Raw genomic sequence first — 20,437 nt, forward strand, 5'->3', positions numbered from 1 at the left:
TTGTTATAAATAATAACATTATAAATAACTATTTGTTTAAAGTTTTGTGTGTAATGAATAAGGATAAGATATTAGTTCTTATTACGAGTTGTTTGATAAGAACTGTTTCTCAGAAGCCAATTTTTTTTGTATTATTATTATTATTATTATTATTATTTTTTTTTTAATAACTAATAAACTAAATAAAATTCATTATCGATCGAAACTCGTGATATTTGTTTGGACGTATTATTCGTGTGGGTGTATAATAGTAGAAACTCGTATAAGAGTGGTGAAAGTATCGCCTTGTAAAGTGACTCTCCCACGAGAGATAGAAAGACGTAATTAGGCGAGTAATAATATTCAGAGAACTCGACGAAGTTTTCAAGTAATTCGTATAAATTTTGTTTCGTTGAAAATTAACGTGGCAACTAAAATTAGAAAATAACAGAAATGAAGATTTCATTGCTTTACTTTTTTTCAGAACATTTTCTTGATTACGTTAATTATGAAAAAAAAAATTCATATAAAACATTAAAGTGTCCCCTGACAGTACTTATTACCAATCAAAACGATCTTTCTTAGCTTATGGTTGATACGAATGATGCAACGATAAAATTACATCGAGGGAAAAATCACGAGCAAGTTCCACGGTTTAATTTATGTTCTTCTTTTCTTAAATTATTTTTTTGTTTCTTTTTTTTTTTGTTTTTCACTCAAATTGATCGAAGAAGAAAAAACTCGTTAAGTTAATTCGAAAAGTTTTCTTATTTTGTCCTTTAAAACAATTTTCTCTCTTTTTTCTCTTTTTTTTTTTTTTTTTAATTATTTCTCTTTTTTTTTTTCTTATCAGAAACACTTTGTATCCTGTTCCTAAAGAGAGAAAAGGTTCGTGACTTCCAGAAAAGGCGAAGAACGTAGTAGCTCCCGTACGATTTAATTAATTTGATCGAGGAAGAAGAATGTTGCTTCGCTTGGCATCGTTGTAGTTGTTTATATTTGGTAGATGCTGACTCACTCTGGGTGAGATTGTGATCCTGCGTTAGGATTAATGTTGCTCGATAGTGTAAAGAAGGGAAGGGGTGAGAGAGAGAGAAAGAGAGAGAGAGAGAGAGAGAGAGAGAGAGAGAGAGAGAGAGAGAGAAAGAGGTAAAAGTAACATGAAACAAATCTGACATAAAAGATCACGACCATAATCGGAAAGTAACGACGTTTGTCATGCTTCGATAAAAATCGTCAAACGATCTAACTTATATTAAAAAAAATAATCGAAAATAAAAATTCTAGAACAAATTAATGAAAATTATAACATCTTAATATAATTAAAAATTATCTTCGATAGATCAAAACTAATTACAAAATTAGTCAAAATCGCAATATCAATTGGCAGTGTGATCGATGGCATCTGAATGAGCCAAAACCGAAGTTATGATACATAGCTACCTATAAATAAGATCATTATTGATTGCATAAATAATCTTATGTAAAATATAAAACAAGTAGGATCATATTGTGATAAGATTATCTTGAGACATTTCAATCGGAAGACTTAAATATCCTGTTACTCATTGTTTTACAGAAAGAACCCTTAGTAAAAAAATTATACTTTTTGTAAAAGACATATGTAGTAAACCAAGATAACAATTTTGTGCCAAGGTCATTATTTTTAAAAAGATTTTAAAATAATTACTATTTGTGTGTTTTAATTTAAGTAATACACATTATTATAATATCTTTAATTATTACATCAAAGATTTCAATGAAAAGTTGTTTCTTATTATTAGTCATTCTGGCTGACATAAATTTCATTCAATTAATTTTACTTTCGCGGATTATTCCTTCCTACTATACTTTCCCGTCAGTATGTTAATCAGATGATCAACGAAACAAGTTCTTCCTTGTAAGATAATTCGTAAAAGAGAATAAGAGAGACATTTAAATCTCATTTAAAAATGTTTCAATTATCTTGTGCATAAATGTATATACGAGAAAACTTTCAGATGGCAGGTATAAATGTTATGAGTATGCTTAAATGCATATACATGTGCATAGTCTTATATTATAGTTGAATCGAGTCATGATGTAACCGGTCACACAGGGCCTCAAGGTGCGGCAACGCATTAACTGGCATTGTCGGCCTCTTTGAATTCTTCGGATCCTTCTTACAGCATCTCGCGTAACAGGAAGTCGCGTCCTTGGTTTATCGTCGATATAATTACGATGGAATGTCAATTTCGCAGAGAATCTCGAAGCTAAACGATTTATCGACAACACAAAGAAATATAACAATATCTTATTTTAAACCCTTAACACATCTATTACTTATGTTCAATCCTCTATTATAGTCATGTAACTTTAAAAGTAAGATACTTGTATGTCTCTATTTTTAAAATTTTCTATTTTAGTTTATTCTTTAATAAATTCATTAATTTCATTATATTTTATATACACATTTGTATTATAAAAATAAATAATATTATATATAAATATAATATAATTTTAAAGACACGACACAACAAATTAGGTTTTACAATTAGAGAGAAAACTCAACCCTGACACAAATACTTTTTTTTTTTGCCTTTCTCTTTTTTTTTTTGTTTATTTCTTTATATAATAATCTGATGTTTTCTCAGGTCGGTATTTGTTCATCGATCGATTGATTTTATATATATATATATTTTTTTTCAGAGTTACGTAAAGGAAAAGACACAGCAAAAAAATTTACCACCACATACTACGCTACAGAGGCACGTGAAGGCGAACAGAAATGTTCACATACCTCGGTATATACTACTACTACTATTACTACTATTATTTCTACTATTCTTAGAAAATTTCAATAGATACTTTAATCATTGACGATACACAGTAGATGTTTATGCTTTTACATTTATATTTCTCTCTATGAAGATTCTACTTCCCTGGCGGCAAACCCACACCTCTTTCTCAACTGGAGGCTACCATTTCGAGAATTACTACGGCATTTCAAAGTTTGCCAGGTCATCGTATCTCTCGTGCACAATTTCACTTGATCACGAAGGTTTATTTTCACTAAAGAAAATATTTATGTCTATTATTATTTTTCATCATACATAAGTTTATTTCATTAAAATCATTCATTTCAGGCCTGCGATTTACCTTTATATTGGAAGATACCACTTTTCCTTGCTGCTAACAAAGATCAGACCGAATACGTAGAGATGAACACTTTCCTTGAATTTTGGAAAGAGTAAGAAATTGTTTGGAATGATAAAAACATTAAGTAATTAATATTTTATCATAAAAATCTTGTTTTCTTCTTTTTTTTTGCATATAGGATAACGAGTACTCATCATGATGCAGCTAGCAAATTCATTAGAATCACTACACGAGGACTAAGAAATAACATTTTACCTGAAGATTTGATTCCTTTGGTTCAGGATGTTGTTGAAACGCATCCAGGATTAACATTTTTAAAAGAAGCAAAGGAATTTCATTCACGTTACGTTCACACGGTTTGTTATTGACCTCTTATTTTGAAAATTTCTTTTTTGATATATAATTGTGAAATCTTGTAAAAAATGAATTATTCTAATTACAGGTAATCGCGAGGATATTTTATTGTGTCAATCGTAGTTGGAGCGGAAAGATATCGGTAGCTGAATTACGAAGAAGTAATCTTCTAGCGGTAATAGCTGTTCTCGAACACGAAGAAGACATCAATCAGGTGACTGCATACTTCAGTTACGAACATTTCTACGTAATTTATTGCAAATTCTGGGAATTAGATCGCGATCATGATCTTTTCATCGATAAAATGGATCTGGCAAGACACAACGATAACGGTGAGAGTTATTTTTAAGAGATTATTGGATAAAGTATTATACAAAATTATGTTAACTTTAAACGTTTTACGTGTGTTACATGTAACAGCATTATCTACGCGAATGATCGAACGGATATTTAGCGGAGCAGTTACGAGAGGTGGTGTCAAAAGTGGTGGTGTGATACAACAACCGGAAGATAAAATGAGTTACACAGAATTTGTATGGTTTCTTCTCAGTGAAGAAGATAAGAATCATCCAACTGCTATCGAGTATTGGTTTAGGTATATAAATTATTGTCAAAATACGTAGTTACAAATCCTCAATGAAACATCAATTATAATGTATCCTTTTATATGTATTTTAAATAGATGTATGGATCTTGATGGAGATGGTTATCTGTCTATGTTTGAGTTAGAATATTTCTATGAAGAACAGTTGCATCGTATGGAAGGTATAGGACTCGAGACTCTACCCTTCGAAGATTGCCTCTGTCAGGTATTTATTTAAAGGTTCTTAATTAATGTGTTCAAACAATATATAAAAAAATGATAGACAAATCTAAAAACGGTACGAACTTTCTTAATTACCCCTAAGATTTGTGTATTAAACTATAAATTATTTTCTTTTAGATGTTAGATATGATTCATCCAGCAACGCCGGGAAAAATTTCTTTAAGTGATTTAAAAAAATGTAAAATGACATCAATCTTTTTTGATACCTTCTTTAATTTAGAAAAATATCTCGATCACGAGCAGAGAGATCCATTTGCTTCGGCACGAGATGGTCATGAGGTAATAATTATAATCTTAAATATAATTATGGGGCTGATTAAAAGCATACGCGCGTGGATATGTTTAATAAAATTTTATGATCAACTTGTAGATGTCCGATTGGGATCGATTTGCGGCAGAAGAATACGAATTATTAGTTGCCGAAGAGAGTGGTAATGACCAAAAGGATCAAACGTAAGTACTTCGTTCTTGATACATAAATAATTCAATTATTATTAACTTTTAATATAAATTAAGTCATATTTTCATTCTCAATTTATCAATTTTTTAATTCTTATTAAACGATTTTTGAATATGAAGTATGTATACATATGTTATTTAAAAAAAGAAAAAAAGATTTATAAAAAGTTTACTTTATCACATTAAGATAATTATGGCTTTTCTTAAGTGCAACTACTATGAAAAAAAATGAATTTCATAGTCATTGATTTTTCGCTCGTTCTTTCTGGCATGCACAACTTTCAACTTAGATAGTTTGTTAATCAAAAGGATCTAACATAGTATTATACGTCTTTCTCCTTTCTATCATAATAGTAATGATATTGGTGCGATATATGCGTTTATTGCAGGCTGTGTGATGATGAAACGTAACCATCATCTACAGCTGAGTAAGTAAATACCACAGTTGCATGCACCCGTAAAAAGATGCATGTTGGCTGATACATAGATACAAAAATAACGGATTAAAAGAGATAATAGTTTGCTTCTATATTTGCATGAGTTCTTTTAATTTCCTTTTGTTACAATTTAAAATGACCAATTGCAATATGCAATTATCAAATAACAGTTTAATTTATTTGTGTTTTTGTTTCTATTTATGTATTATATATTTCGTTACGCTTTGTAAACACTTCTATAAACAATGAACTTTTGTTCCTGTCTATATATTATTTATTTATCATGCGTGAGTTATTGTTATGTTAAATAGAACTTATAAATTTATTGCTTTCACACTCGTAAGAAATGAATATAATGCTACATTTAGTATGATATAATCAATAATATTTTAGTTATATTTGATTGCATCTGATAAAATAATTATTTACTTCACAGATCTTACGATTCAACTTCAGAAGATACATTTTCGCCAAATCTCGATATTCTAGTTGGCGAACCAGTTGATGTTATATCTCAGGGTGCAGATCTTTTGTCAAAAACTCATCATGACAATCTGGCATCATCCATCGTTCGTGACCAGTCAAGAAATCAACATTATGATAGTGGTGACAGTGATGATTACGCCGATAGCGATAATTAGATTGATTATATCTGAATCTCTATACACTCACAAAATATTGAGGAGGTTGTGTGCATTTACTTTTTTTTATTTTATTTTATTTTTTAATTAAAGAATTGAGAAACAGCAACTGGAACTTCTAGCTGTGTTTATTTATATGTATAAATAATATATAATATATCTATGCATATATATATTATTCTGTTAAATAGTAAATGAGAGGACACAACCTGAAACCTTGTTTGTAAGGTCCAGTAAATACACCAGCAAATGAAATATTAGCCAAAAATAAAAACTGTAGTGTGGCATCATACCGTGTGTACGATGTAATAGAGATGTGTCATCTTAAACATACAAACGATCGCAGTATTAATGATAACGAAATGATTCTCAGCATGTCTGTGAATTATTTGACCGTGTCGTGTAGTGAGTGCAAGTTCATAAGTTAAACAAATTACCGAGTCATGTATCAATTCGGTGAATGTAACTAAATAGGCGACGTTCATTCCAATATGCAATAAAAAAAAAACAAAAGAAAATCAATAAATCATATTAGAGAAACTTCGCCGATTTACATTATATAAATAATTATTTAATTTACGTAAGAGACGTATATTTAAACTGGATTACCCTTAATCACAAATTTTATAACAAGTCCTAGTAATTTATATCACATGCTAATAATGTTCATTCATTGTATATAGAGACACATATTTTTTCATTGTGTCTATAGCACCGAATTGATTCACAACTTAAAAAAAGATAACTAAATTTTGGTCGTTGCTTGGCCATGTGATACATATTATTGTTCAACGTGCAGAATATACTTTGTGTACTTCAGGCTGTAAAATTATTGATGTTCAGGTTATTGATTTTTATTTTTTACTTATCGTAGAGAGACAATTTTAAAATGTGCAAAATTTTTCCAATTATTGCAGTCTATATAACTCTTTTAGATATTTATTGTTTCGAATAGTGTTTAATTGTTAGTATATACTGTTATATTTTATTATTTCATTTAATTATTTTCATCACGTTTTTTATAAAATATTTATTAAGCATTCTATATATAGTTAATATAAATAAATATAAACGGATGATATTAATTATTTAAAAAGATATTTATATCAATTATCTTTTGGAGACTGCATTAATCGGAAATGATTTGTAAAAAAGAAATATTGTTGCCATCAAATGATATTAGCAACACCTCCCCCCTCACTATTTCTTGCCATTTATTATTATATAAAACGTTGAAAATCCTTCGTAATAATTAATATTTATATATGCTGATTATATAGAAAATTACATATTTATAAATGGTATATATCTCTCTCCTTTTATATCGATGCTGATCTAATTTCATTAAAACGATATAACGTTTCGGTGTTCAAGAGGAGGAAGGAATTATTTTCCTATCAATCTTAACATTTTCTTTGATATATTCCCGAAATATATATATTATCATATCACATACAATTGTTACTTAAAAAAATATAATGTATTTTAAAATTGAAACATAAAGAAAATGATAAGTTATGGTAGGAATAAATATGTGACACGAATAAGTAGCAAGATGATCATGAAGTAAGCAAATGTTTTTACTTATAATAAACATCATATCTATAGTTAGATATATCAAAACGGATTTCACAAAAAAGATGTAATCATTTATAATAACCACTGTTTCAAATATTCGAAACAACTTGCTTGAAAAAATTCGACACAGTTTATATTTAATTAATGTATTTAATTTATAAATATGAAGATGAAACTTATTACCTTCCTCCACAACTAACGTCATGAAAAGCAATAAACAAAAGTGCATCTGTGCAACAAGATATACTTTTCTCTCTCTTTTTTTTTCTTATGGAATTTTCTAATGAAACTGTTATTCTGTCTGCTTCATAAAAAATCGAAAATCATCATATAGAATTAAGAAATACTTTTAAATTGTATTATATTTCATCTTATCTGAATTATGCTACCCTGCTGCATTGAACAAGAGCAAAGTTATATGTAACTTTATGAATCTTTTTCTACTTATTCGTATATACCTAACTTTTTATGAAAGGATATTGTTTTCCTGTGAAACATATCATATTTATCAAATAGTGAAGGTTTACAATCATACTCTATTGTATTACGTGTAATAAATAGATGATTATTTGTAAAATGCTCAAACAGGGTAGTATTTTTACTTCATATTTTTATCTTTTACAAATACACACACAGACACGGATGTCGTGTTACTCAAGAATAAATGACTATTATATTGTATAGTATTGCTGCAAGAAGATAAATAAACCAAAGATGTGACACATTTCGCTTAACCTGAACATTAAGAATAGAGAATTATTTTCTCACAAATAATTCGTACACATAAAGTAGAATATTGTAAGTACGAATCATACATTGATGTCGTTTTCTTCCTGCTCAATGATCTGATGTCATTTAATTCTATGTGAAAACAAAAAGACACCTACAGACGTATTAAAAATGTCTTTTGAGAGAGAAAAAACAAAAGAAAAAAATAATAATCGACAAAAACTGAATGTAAACTATATTTTTAGTAAAAATTAAAAGAGAAAAAGGAGTTGAAAATCTCAAATTTCAAATATAAAACTTCCGTGAAAGTCATCGCGTCAAAAATATTTTTAGTACAGTTTTTAAATATAAAGTATTTTGCCATAGGAGACCAAGGTATTCCATAGTTTGCGTTACAAAGACTGCAGAATTGTATATATTACTTTTGTCTCCAAAAAAATATACTTTAATTAATTGCGTAAAATGTTACTCTAGTCTACACGTGTGCTAAAACTTGTATACCTTTTTTAGCACATGTCGGTATAATCGTAAGATGTATTATATTATTTGTTTTAAACCAAACGGAACTAACTTTATGAAAAATGAATTATATGTAAAGTTCTGTATTTTTAATAGAATTTTATGTAGGATATGTAAGGGCAGTACTTTAATACCAATAGTTGATAGATGTGATTTTTATTGTTCTTGTTAATTATGTACTTGTTACTCTGTTATTCTCTATTTACATTAACTAATTATCTCCAAATTTATTTACATCATTTCTCATTATTATATTGTATAGTTTTATCAACTACTGGCATGACGCTGTCCATTATAATACTATTTTATGTGGCTCTCGCATAAGAATTAAGAATATTCTAGTGATATTGTTTTCTTTTCTCTCTTTTCTTTTTTTATTCATATAAAAATGCTTTGTATATTTTACAAACTTATTTTACAAAGGTCAGCACCTTATGTAGAATTTATTTAATCTATTTGGTGCTTCCCTATTATGCAGAAATACCATCTGTAAAGGGAGTTGCTTTTGTTGACTATCCAAAGATATAACTATATAAAGTTTGTTTACTTACATCTTTTATAAGTCGTTATGGTTTTTACTATATATATATATATATATATATATAGTAAAATAGTATATATATATATATATATGTATATATACTATTATATATATATACATATATACTATTCTATATGTACTTTTCTATATGTTGCCCTTGTAACATCATGTTCAAATTAAATTACTGTTAAGAAAAAAAAGTCATCGAAATGATAAAACATCATAAATTATATATATGTTTACATTTGACAATACTCTTTATTGTTACATTCATTCATTATTTTAATTGTAGGTTTGTTCTCTGTTCTTATGTGAAATATTTACACTATGCTATGTATTTATGTTTCCATAATAATGTGCTGCAGAAGACAGTCAATTTATCCTTTTATTACTCGCATCAGATATATACTACATATAACGCAGATTTTTATTTTTATGATATTTATTGATTGCCTAACTACATATTTACCCTTTTCAATATCTTTCAGAAATATATCACAGCTTTTCAAGTCTATTTAACAAAAAATAATTAACAGACTTGAATCAAAAACACGTTACTATAAGAAATTTATTAGTTGAATAGTACTGCGCGATCATTTAACAAATATTTATAAAAGCATTACGAAATGATTAAAAATATTAAAATATCTCACGCGAGTAAAGGAAGGTTAATAAACAAAAAAAAAATCAATGATGAATTAGCATAATCCAAACAAAATCGAAATTCACACACGCATGATTAGATGCCTCAATCATAGACTTATGTTTAACATTTATTTACATTTTTATTTATATATTTTATCTGTGCATGAGTAGAAGAATAAGATAATTTTGCAAGTTAATAAAAACAAATGAAAAAATTATATCTTAAATGACGTATTCTATTAATTAAAAATCATTTTCAGATATTATTTCAACTGTTACCAAATATATATTATTGTAAGTATATATAAGAATATAATTCATATATTTTTAATTTATTTATAAATAATATTTAAACAATCTTATAGGCAGATCATATATATCCTATGTAAAAAAGAAATTTAAAGAATGAGATGATTGTGAGTGTATGGGAAAATATAATCAACATACAATTTTTTATTTATTATATTCTATTTTTATTGCTGAGAATCTTTTAGATGTATTATAAAAAAAACAGCATATATACATAAAAGTAGAACTTTAAAGTTTATAATATGTCAAAATATATCAACAAGCTATGTTATTATTATCACACTTTTTTTATAAACTATCAAAATTTACATTTTTGTAAGCTTAGCTTTTTAAAATATTCGAACTGAATGTAGTGTAAGAAAAAGTGAATCATATCGTTATAATTATTTTATAAAAGATAACATGTGTATTATTAAATAGAAGATTTCTATTTAATTTGATTGACAGATAATGAATACAAAAAAAATTTAATATCACATTTCACTTGATACTACTTTTCGATACTAGTATATGCCCTTATTATTAGATATTATAAATTATTAATAAATCATTAAGTAATAACACGTACATATATAAAATATTATTACATTGCTTCTTGATTCGATGATAATATAGGTGCATAAGTTTAAATATATACATATATCACTTACATTTGCATTATAAATAAATATCATTTTTACTTGAAAAATATATCTATAAAAAAATCTTTGATGTAATATTATTATTATATATATATTAACATTTTTAATTAGATAAAAAAAAATTCTGCAAACAAAATATTTAATCTGTTAATATAACAGGATATAATAACAGACGTATTAGTAATTATCCATTTTAGTTAAAAAAAAAATTTCATTCGATATTAAATTAATAAATAAATAATCCTAAGCCTCATTATTCTGATAATCTTCAGTAAAGAGATAGGCATTAGATAATATAAAATATTATATGTACACACATATTTGTAAAATTCTTCATATGAAGATTAAATTAATCTTCATTTTCCCAAGGACTCTGACACGTGGACGTAACAATATCCGGCGAAGAATTCCTCGAAGATGGGACATGTAATAACGTTGGCTTCAAAACGATTTCTTCTGTGGAAGACGAAACTGTTGAATCTTTGCAATGATTTGTTTCTATAGTATCTTGTTCTTGTTTATATTTATTTTGTGGATTGTTTAAAATCGATCGAATAAAATCATGTGTCTCTGCACGTAAAGCATTAACTCGTTCCTGAAGAATACGATTACGTCGTACAAGAGCCAGTGTACGAACGACGATACTAAATAAACCTGATAAAATAGAAAAAAAAATTATATAAGTATATAAGGTGAGTCAGAATTAATAGGACATCTAAATATCTAATAATCACCTAAGATCTTTGAACTCATCTTGCATAATATATATATAAAAATAGAAAAATATACAATATATATAAATTATATATTCATTACCTTCACATCTAGGAAATATTACATCACAGTGTTCCTTCAATTCTGTAAAAAGTTTCGTTGAAATGTTTGATGATGAAATATTTATATCAACGGACTCATGACAATTATTATCTTTATAAAGAAAATTCTTCATTGACGATGTTGTTACTGATTTTTCAACAATGGGATTCTCGACGATGTTAGTTAATCGCTTTAATTTCTGTCTCTGTTGTTTCCCTTTAATAACGCGACTAATCTTTTGTCGTCGACACGTATAAAGGTTTTCTGTACTTTTTACAACTGATAATTCCGGCAAGCATACTGTCGGAGCCATTTTTTAATTATAATTCTATAAAAAGAAAGAGAAGAAAAAAATGTACGGATTATAAATAGGTTCTCTAATATGTTATACTACAGTGTCTATAATTTTACAAAAAAAAAAGAAAATACATATATAATTACATATAATTTCTAATATTTTTTATTATTAGTTGGCGTTAGGAATTCGAAAGTTCATTGCCCTAATTATCAAATCCTCCTGTGGTTCCTCGAACTATCGATCAGTTTTAAAAAAAAATATTCTAAGAACGTTCGGATTAGCTTAAAATTAAATAGGAAACTTGATTATAGAGTTAAAATAATTTTTAATACGTTGCACGTGCGAGATTATAGAGAGTCAAGGTACATATCTAACAGCACGTGAAGAAAAGTATCTTTTTATTTCATTTCCTGGAACAACCTAAAGCACACGTGGCAGTGAAGCGTGCACGTGCACGCGACTTTCAGCAACCAAGAATACACATACATACAACACATATGCATATAAATACACGTAGCTTTGAGAAAACAAAGGTATTGTTTAAAAAAAAAAAGAAAAGAAGCTAGCTCTTTTTGTTCTTTTTTATCTTTAGGTATAGTGTTACTACTATGTATATCATTTTCGATACATTTATCAGCATACGTTGTTGTTAGGAAATTTAAAAATTTGTATTAAAGTAAATAATACGATATTTATTATGACACATATGTACATTTATAAATACAATTTCGGCTTAATTTGTTATTCACGTGTAATGCTATGAAATTTCTTCGTCTTGCTTGATACATAACATGTACTAAATGTCGCATCATAAAATATAGATTACTTTCATAGAAATTAAGATCAAAGAGAGAAAGAGAAAAAGAGAGAGAGAAAGAGCGCACGTGCCAGACCACGTGTAGTTACAAATTGTGTCAACTCTGACCTGTTAAAAAAACCCAACTAGCACGTTATATTCTTTTCCTTTTTTTATCTGACTTCGTTAAGTACTTTGGGAGGAAGAAAGGAGACATAATAGAATTAAAATTTCTCTTTTATGTCATAATCTTAACAAGATATTTCTAAACATATTCTATTTAAATTGTTTATTACGTTAAATCGATAATTACAGATTCAATCTATTTCGTAATACTACAAATCTAATAAAAGTATATATGTAATTATTACTTTAATACTCTTATAATAAATTAGTATATAAACCAGTTAATTTGTGATTGACAATATAATAAAATATAACAAAACAAAATATTATTGCTTCTCCATGACGAGTATACTCATCAATCATAGCTAACTGATTAACATAAGTAACATCTTATGATCTTTAAGTATGATTACTTCATATCAACTACGTGCTCAAACATGTGTTTTTACATTGTCCTTATTACTTGTACAGATACACGTGGCATATTTTTATCTATCCATCTTTCACAACTATGACTCTGATGCTTTATTGCTTTTATTCGTGCTATTTTGTAACGCTACATATACATACTCTATGTGCTATCACGAACCTTGAATATATATGTCAAGCGTTACTTTATGAAATAGCTATATTGAACTGTTTAAATATGAAAAAGAGCAGAATTATATTTTCAAAATTAGCAGCGATGCTTCAAGATAAAATTTTTTGTTATTAATAATCAAGTAATTATTTCAAGTTGAATAATGCAACAATGTTTTAAGTTATGTATTTTATTAGTAAAAATATTCCGGTATCATTTTCGGATTAACTTTATTGTTGAATTTTTGCATATATTTAAATATCCATTTAATAATATATTTTTAATATATTTGATCTTTTTTACTTTATATTGTAACAAATTTTATTGTAAAAGAAAAGAGGGGCAAAGAGAAAGGAATGAAAGGAACTACGACACGTGAATTTCTCCTCCTCTCTCTCTCTCTCTCTCTTTTAAGAGTCAACCATTGCCAAAAATATATACCTCTGTAAAGAAAGCAATATGTTTGGAGGTCATTGAACCACTACAGAGCTACATGTATTTATGAAAGATTATATATAAAAACACACCCACCACACACATGCGCGCGCGCGCGCGCATGCACACCACGCGTGCAGCATCCTCAATTTAAAAGGGTGAGTAGTTGCGAATAAGTGACATGAAAAGGTAGAAAGCATAATACTAAAACTAATACTAATACTAATACTAATACTAATACTAATAATAATTCTAATACTAATACTGATAATAAGAGTTTTTTTTGCAATATAACGCACTGCGTTGCAGTACCTTTTCTTGCGGTAATTTTAATATTTCAAAAACGAATAAAAAATATTTAAAAAAGAATATGAATAAATAAGAAAGAGATAAAGAAAAAATAAATTATGTTTAATTTTTTATGAACTTCATGGCATGAGAAAAGCTGCTTTTAAATTTCATTTAAATAATATTTGAATATAATTTTTTTAATAAAAAGCTTGACAAGGAGTTGAGTTTTGGCGCCTTTTTTTTACGAAAAAAAGCACTACTAATATTAATACTACTAATAATAATAATTTAGAAAGGAAACAGGAAAACCATCGAAAAAATAATATTAAAAATAAATCCGCGAATTTTGGTAAACAAACAAAATTTCTTTCATTTTAAAGTCAAGGACTTGTCAAATAATCCTCATGCGTATATATGTAATACATATATTACTATTGATATTAAAAAGCAGTGTTAAAAAAAAGGTATAATAAATTATTATATTTAATATTAAAAGTATATATATATATGATTAATATTGTTTGTTAGAAAACGTACGAAAAATTGTGCTGAAAGTATGGTCCAATTAGCTTCTTTAAATTTCCTTAATTATAGTCATGTAACATGTTAAACATAAACCGAACACCACTGTAAAAGTTAATTAATTGTTACTATAAAGAAAATTGAAATGACACATTACAGATATAGGATAATTTTTAGACGTTTATTTGTTATAATGAAAATACGAAAGCACATAAACGCGGCAATGATTCAATTCGTAATTCACTTCAACGCTCGAGCTTCTCTTCAAGACTACTAACCACAGACCATTCTGATTAGTAAACTCATTGTGATATTTCTTTTTCGGACGCATGCGCAGAATTGCTTTTACTCGTAGATATAATAAATAAGCATACTCGCGTAATCTAACTATTCGTGAGCAAAACCTTATCTGTAATACATTACATTACATTCGCATTATAGGCAGGAATCTTTTGCTAACAAACGTATTGTACATAAGATGCATCAGTACACGAAAGAAATATTAAATTTTTGTTTGTTAATTACTTTATACAATTGCATTTATTTAAAAAAGTAAACATAATACATTAAAGATGTATCGTACATAAAACTAAACAGAGAGAATAATTATTTGTTACTTATACGTTATTTGAAATTTTTTTATAACACTTTATATATATATATTTCATGAGAACATGTATTCTCATAAATAACTATAAAAATGTAGTTACTTTTCTATAATTAATTTTATCTTAGAAACTAAACGCTTCAAAGATATTAGCCCCAAATAATTTAAGTTCAGCATTTAAGATGAGGCGTTGTAGCCATACCCTAGATGCGTCTTTAGACTTAGGTTGATCTGGAATTCGTTCATTTATTATTGGAATTAATTTAGCCAAAGGCATAGTGATCTTATTTATATTAACAAAATTATTATCCGAATTTTTTGAAATAGAATTTGTCCAAAGCATATCTTTACGATTCGAAGTTCCTGGTATTGATACTCCATTCCTTGTAATATTGTCATTATTTGTTTTAGTGTTAAAAAATTCGGATATATGATCCATTAGTAAAACAAAACCACTACGAATATTACTTTGCATAAACTCTTGTATTTCTTCACTTTCCAACAAATCTAAAGTCGCAGAAATGATTTTCGATAAAGATTCATTCATTTCTTCTTCGCACTGCAATGGTAGCATATATGTTGAAAGATTTTCTGTTGGATTTCTACTATCTGCAGTTACCGATGACATAATGGACCAATATATTTGTTCTAAATCTCTCAATGATAATTGATCCATTAAAGATATAGACGCTGTTATTTCGATGACCTTTTCTTTTATAACGTCACATAATTTTTGTGTACCTTCGCATATGAAATGATGACACAAAGACATATACTTTGTTTGCAATTCCTCATTTTCTTTGATATTATCTGCTGCTTTTGGGGATTCTTTATACATATGGCCAGCTATTATATTAAACTGAATTCTGATAAGTACTACAAACATTACATGAGAATAAATTATTGCAGCTGATCTTGAAATTGCTAAAACTTTTAGTTCATTCCATGATGCTACTTTGTCGTTGCAACCATTCCTGAGTTTATTCACTATAGCAGTGGTATCTAAAGTTTTTATCACTGATTCTCTTAAATTAGATGCAAGATTTAAGATCATCTGATTACATGTTCTTTCTGTACTTTCAAAATACTGACGTCGTCGAGTTTTCTCTAACATCAGTTTAATCTCTTTCTCTTGCCATTCTCGGATTTTTCTTTGCGTGTAACGCGATAAGAAAATAAAACTTCCAACAATAATACCTCCATATATAAACTTACGTTTATGGCGACCAAAAAATTCTCTTACTCTTGAAAACATACTGTCATTGAAATTTTTAAATTATAGTCTATACAATATAGTTCTTTCGACCACTTGGAAATGAGACTTAATTAATTAATCAATCAAATCTATTTAGCAATTATTGCATTTGTAAATTGTAAAATTATCTTATTTTAAATCAATATCAGAACTTTTACTAAAAGCAATACAATTTCATGTATTCGTAATGAAATAAGTTGTGTCAGTGAAGCGTTCAACGCAATTCACAAGGCATTTTTCTATCTTGGTTCCTAATCGTGGAGTAGAGCGGTCAATACAAATTTTCCAGCAAATGCTTGTCAGATTGTTTGCTAAATTCTATGAAAAAAATAAGATATATGTATTTTTTTTTTTTAAAATATCATTTAATATTTGATTTCAACATAAATTTTATTCTATAAAAATCTACACAAAAAATATATACCTATTAAGAATGAAAAAAGAATTGAAATTGTATACACAATGCACTTCTTTTTTTAATTATTAAATATATAATTTAGTTATGTCCAAAGAGATAAAATATAATAGCTCAGATTTTTAGGTGTACTATACAATCCACATAACAAAATGGACTGGTTTAATAATTAGACGTAGATTATTAATAGGAATTGAAAATTCTAACCTGAAATCGTTGTTTTTTACTTTCAGTCCCTATAAAATCTTCAAAGTGCAAGGCTGTTTCATCTTCCGTACTTTGATCTACGGTTAAGCTCATACTTTTGCTTATTTCTCGTATTAATAATATATTCGAAGCATTTGACCTTTGTCCTCTTCTTTTTGCAATTTTCACATTACTTCACAAGTCGCATCGCTTCTACGTGCATCTAGTTGTCCAATAGGTAGAAAATATAAACATGCATAAGTATATATGTATGTGGTGACGCTTCGATATATAAACATAAAACATACTATAATTTAGTAATCAACATTTTTACGTAACATTATTATATTTATATTATTATATTTATATAGAAATATATAGAAATATACAGATATATATATGTTTTTTATTTCTATTTTATTACTAAATTATAAAAGTTTAATATTTTTAGGAAAGCTTTATTGTTAAATTATTAATTAATAATATGTAATCACGTACTATCACCGATTAAAAATTTCCCATTTATACAATTAGATCAAATTTATAAAATTCAATTGTAATAAATTTAAATGAAAACAAATAATGATTATATAAAATTTACAAAATAATTAATAAGAATAAGCGGAATAGTATATCGGATATAGCCATAAATGGATTGGTTCGTATATTGTAGTTAGTCAAAGTGTGAATTTAAGATAATTTAGTGTTCGATTAAGTTTGGCGCGAAATTCAAACTTCTTAATTACGACTCGAATCGTATAATAATGTTACGTATAATATACGTATTTTAAATACGTAATAATACGTAAATAAATATATGTATACATATAATATATAATATATTATATATTTAAGATTATTTATTACATATTAAATTTATTCTATATTAATTAAAAATTTGTATTTTCTCTACAAAATTTCAAGAAGTGACAACAAAATTTGTTTACTCTGATGGAAGAAGGGATAGAATTATAGTGAAAGGAAAAGAAAAGAACAAAAGATAACAGAAGAAAACAGACGAAAGTAGAACTACTATATTTACGTTCATTTAAAATGCAAAAAGGACAATTCTTGAGATATGTAGTCTATCATTATTTATATTTCTTTTTCGTCTAACATACTAACGTATTACTTCCGGAAACATATCGGAGCATGACTTTTTCGTTGCTTTTATAGGACAAAACAGTCTACTTAAAAATGTAACGACCATCATCCGGTATAATTATCAATTCAATACAATGGAAATTTTAGTTGTAAGATGTACACAAAAAACAAAAGAAATTAAAAAAAATGTAACTTACTAGACCGGAAAGATTGACAAGAAGAATACGAGTTAATACAAGAATTATGAGTTTAAAGATTAGATTTATAGTAAGGTGAACATACATAGATATTATTTTTACAAATACAGTACTAGTTTTCGGCCATTGATCCTGGTAAGTTATAAAATGTATAATTAAGGAAATTATACAAAATAAATAAAATAATTGAAACTCATACACACGTATAAATCCTTATACACACGTATAAACATTTGGACATGAATTATATAAATTATAGGGATATGTTTTTTAAATTTCAATTAACAAATGCATATGTGTGTGTGTATATATATTTATTTGTTAATAATTTTTTGATAAATCATTAACTTATTTTCAAACACTTTTATACTTCTTGTTTAATAGATATTAATTCAGACTTCCTGAATGATACTTCTTATAGCAGTACAAAATTTTGAAATTCGAGTATAAAGTAACTTTATTAAGTTAAGAGGACATTTGATGTCAACGCGTTTAAAATTTAAAAGTATGTCAGGAGGTTGTACTGTTAAAGAAAATAAAAAAAGCAATTAAAAAGAAACTGATACTTTCCAAAAGATAAAAAGGACTACTACGTAGAAAATAGAGATCACCGACATATATATATTCATATAAATGAAATGTAAAAATTTAACAAATTGATAAAATCATTGATTACTAATACATACTGATATCACAATTTTTATTAGTTAATATTTGATTAAAATTATAAAAAATTATCTAAAGCATGTAAATAAATCAGTTGCGTATTATTTTTGATAAAGATACAATCATATGTGAAGGTGTCTACCGTCAAGATACAACTGCGCATGCGCTTCAATTTCTTCATTACATTTGGCATCGCTGTAAAGTACAGTAGTCATACATAGGCGTACACCAGTATACTGGCGTCCATTTCGTTTGTATCATGGTAGATCATAAAGAACGAGATTTTTATTCACAAATGGATCTGCGAACAAAGAACGACGACCCGCCCAATTCGCGTTTATTTGTTATTTGCCATAAATCTCTGGAAGAAGATGACATACGGAAAGCTTTCGAAAAGTTTGGCAAAATCGAGGATATTTGGGTCGTTAAAGATCGAAATACTGGCGAGAATAAAGGTAATATTTATTCTACTCGAATAAATAATCGATAAAATGTAATATTCGTCTCTTTGTCAATCACATTTTTAATATATTTTTAAACGTGTTGAGGTTTTCATTTCATTTCTAAGTCATAATCGCAAAAATAACGAAAATGTTTATTTCATTTTTATATGTAACAATCATTTGAATATTATTATTATATAAATGAACAATTTTGTAGGAGTTACGTATATTAAATTTTCTAAGACGTCAGAAGCTGCATTTGCGTTGGAGGAAATGAATGGAAAAATGCTAGGAATGGTTGGAAGACCTATCAAAGTGATGATCGCTTCAAAGTATGACAGAAAGATATATATTCTTCTTCAAACTTGATTTTCCTTGTTTAATTTCATTTAAAGGGTCATGCGTATAAGTGGATTAGGAACATTTATAGGAACATTTATTTTTGAAGGTATGAAAAAGTATTTTGCATACATCTTATTTAACTTGCAGAATGTAATGTGTATATAATCCAAATCAGTAATAGATATCAATCTATATGAATAAATCTCTAAATTTTGCTTTTACTCTTTTGATGTAATTAATTTTAAGCAAAACAGTTTATATTCAAAAGATCTGACATAAGTGCATACCCTTCTGTATTTCTGTCGGTGTAGTATCAATTTTATCTCCAATTACACATGACATAATATAAATTTATATTTATATATATACATATATATATAAATACATACAAATATAGAACTAACTTTCTTACCTTCAGAAATAAAGGGGATGTTCTAGTATTTCCACTATTATAAATCTTATTTATCCGTCCTTACACCTTATTATTACAGTCGTGATCAAGGATCTGTGAGAGAAACAAATGAAGAGGAAAGATGGGTCAGATTGTTTTGTGTGTTACCAA

General features: G+C 27.2%; 4 protein-coding genes across 6 annotated transcripts in view; 2 read left to right on the forward strand and 2 right to left on the reverse strand.

The window, feature by feature from the left end:
* Positions 1-6,342, forward strand: part of LOC106791829 — a 33,124-nt gene extending 26,782 nt beyond the window's left edge. Inside the window, exons 3-13 of one of the 2 annotated variants that reach the window (XM_014757778.1) lie at positions 2,668-2,762; positions 2,890-3,019; positions 3,105-3,208; positions 3,296-3,473; positions 3,560-3,803; positions 3,892-4,066; positions 4,154-4,280; positions 4,415-4,576; positions 4,668-4,750; positions 5,146-5,184; positions 5,630-5,718. In XM_014757778.1, the coding sequence (XP_014613264.1) occupies positions 2,668-2,762; positions 2,890-3,019; positions 3,105-3,208; positions 3,296-3,473; positions 3,560-3,803; positions 3,892-4,066; positions 4,154-4,280; positions 4,415-4,576; positions 4,668-4,750; positions 5,146-5,167 (1,320 nt within the window). In that variant the 3' untranslated portion in view covers positions 5,168-5,184; positions 5,630-5,718. Of the gene's footprint in view, positions 1-2,667; positions 2,763-2,889; positions 3,020-3,104; positions 3,209-3,295; positions 3,474-3,559; positions 3,804-3,891; positions 4,067-4,153; positions 4,281-4,414; positions 4,577-4,667; positions 4,751-5,145; positions 5,185-5,629 lie in introns of both variants that reach the window. The other variant, XM_014757777.1, reaches the window with a different exon arrangement.
* A 4,582-nt stretch (positions 6,343-10,924) lies between these two features.
* LOC106791837 lies at positions 10,925-14,762 on the reverse strand. Its single transcript, XM_014757790.1, has 3 exons — positions 14,676-14,762; positions 11,613-11,940; positions 10,925-11,450 (listed from the first exon to the last, which is right to left on the reverse strand). Exons 2-3 carry the CDS (start codon positions 11,923-11,925, stop codon positions 11,146-11,148), a joined length of 618 nt encoding a protein of 205 aa, XP_014613276.1. The 5' UTR covers positions 11,926-11,940; positions 14,676-14,762; the 3' UTR covers positions 10,925-11,145.
* A 65-nt stretch (positions 14,763-14,827) lies between these two features.
* On the reverse strand, positions 14,828-17,662 carry LOC106791836 (peroxisomal biogenesis factor 3). 2 transcript variants are annotated; one of them, XM_014757788.1, is made up of 3 exons: positions 17,622-17,662; positions 17,145-17,346; positions 14,828-16,840 (listed from the first exon to the last, which is right to left on the reverse strand). In XM_014757788.1, exon 3 carries the CDS (start codon positions 16,520-16,522, stop codon positions 15,392-15,394), a length of 1,131 nt encoding a protein of 376 aa, XP_014613274.1. In that variant the 5' UTR covers positions 16,523-16,840; positions 17,145-17,346; positions 17,622-17,662; the 3' UTR covers positions 14,828-15,391. The 2 variants fall into 2 exon arrangements, with proteins under 2 accessions (XP_014613274.1, XP_014613275.1); XM_014757789.1 differs by lacking the exon at positions 17,622-17,662 and having other exon boundaries at positions 17,145-17,363.
* Positions 17,663-19,242: 1,580 nt separating this feature from the next.
* On the forward strand, positions 19,243-19,977 carry LOC106791828 (RNA-binding protein 45-like). Its single transcript, XM_014757776.1, has 2 exons — positions 19,243-19,545; positions 19,751-19,977. Exons 1-2 carry the CDS (start codon positions 19,350-19,352, stop codon positions 19,900-19,902), a joined length of 348 nt encoding a protein of 115 aa, XP_014613262.1. The 5' UTR covers positions 19,243-19,349; the 3' UTR covers positions 19,903-19,977.
* Positions 19,978-20,437: the final 460 nt, after the last annotated feature.

This window comes from Polistes canadensis, unplaced genomic scaffold, assembly GCF_001313835.1.
Source record: "Polistes canadensis isolate GaletaPanama2010 unplaced genomic scaffold, ASM131383v1 scaffold_346, whole genome shotgun sequence".
Lineage (NCBI taxonomy): Eukaryota > Metazoa > Arthropoda > Insecta > Hymenoptera > Vespidae > Polistes > Polistes canadensis.

What these genes read in the sequence shown, in the direction of transcription:
- LOC106791837 (XM_014757790.1), bottom strand. Translation starts at nt 11,925, where the DNA reads ATGGCTCCGACAGTATGCTTGCCGGAATTATCAGTTGTAAAAAGTACA. An exon ending in AATATTTCCTAGATGTGAAG is followed by an intron (nt 11,451 to 11,612) that starts GTAATGAATATA and finishes CTATTTTATCAG; the next exon opens with GTTTATTTAGTATCGTCGTT.
- LOC106791836 (XM_014757788.1), bottom strand. Translation starts at nt 16,522, where the DNA reads ATGTTTTCAAGAGTAAGAGAATTTTTTGGTCGCCATAAACGTAAGTTT.
- LOC106791828 (XM_014757776.1), top strand. Translation starts at nt 19,350, where the DNA reads ATGGTAGATCATAAAGAACGAGATTTTTATTCACAAATGGATCTGCGA. An exon ending in AAATACTGGCGAGAATAAAG is followed by an intron (nt 19,546 to 19,750) that starts GTAATATTTATT and finishes ACAATTTTGTAG; the next exon opens with GAGTTACGTATATTAAATTT.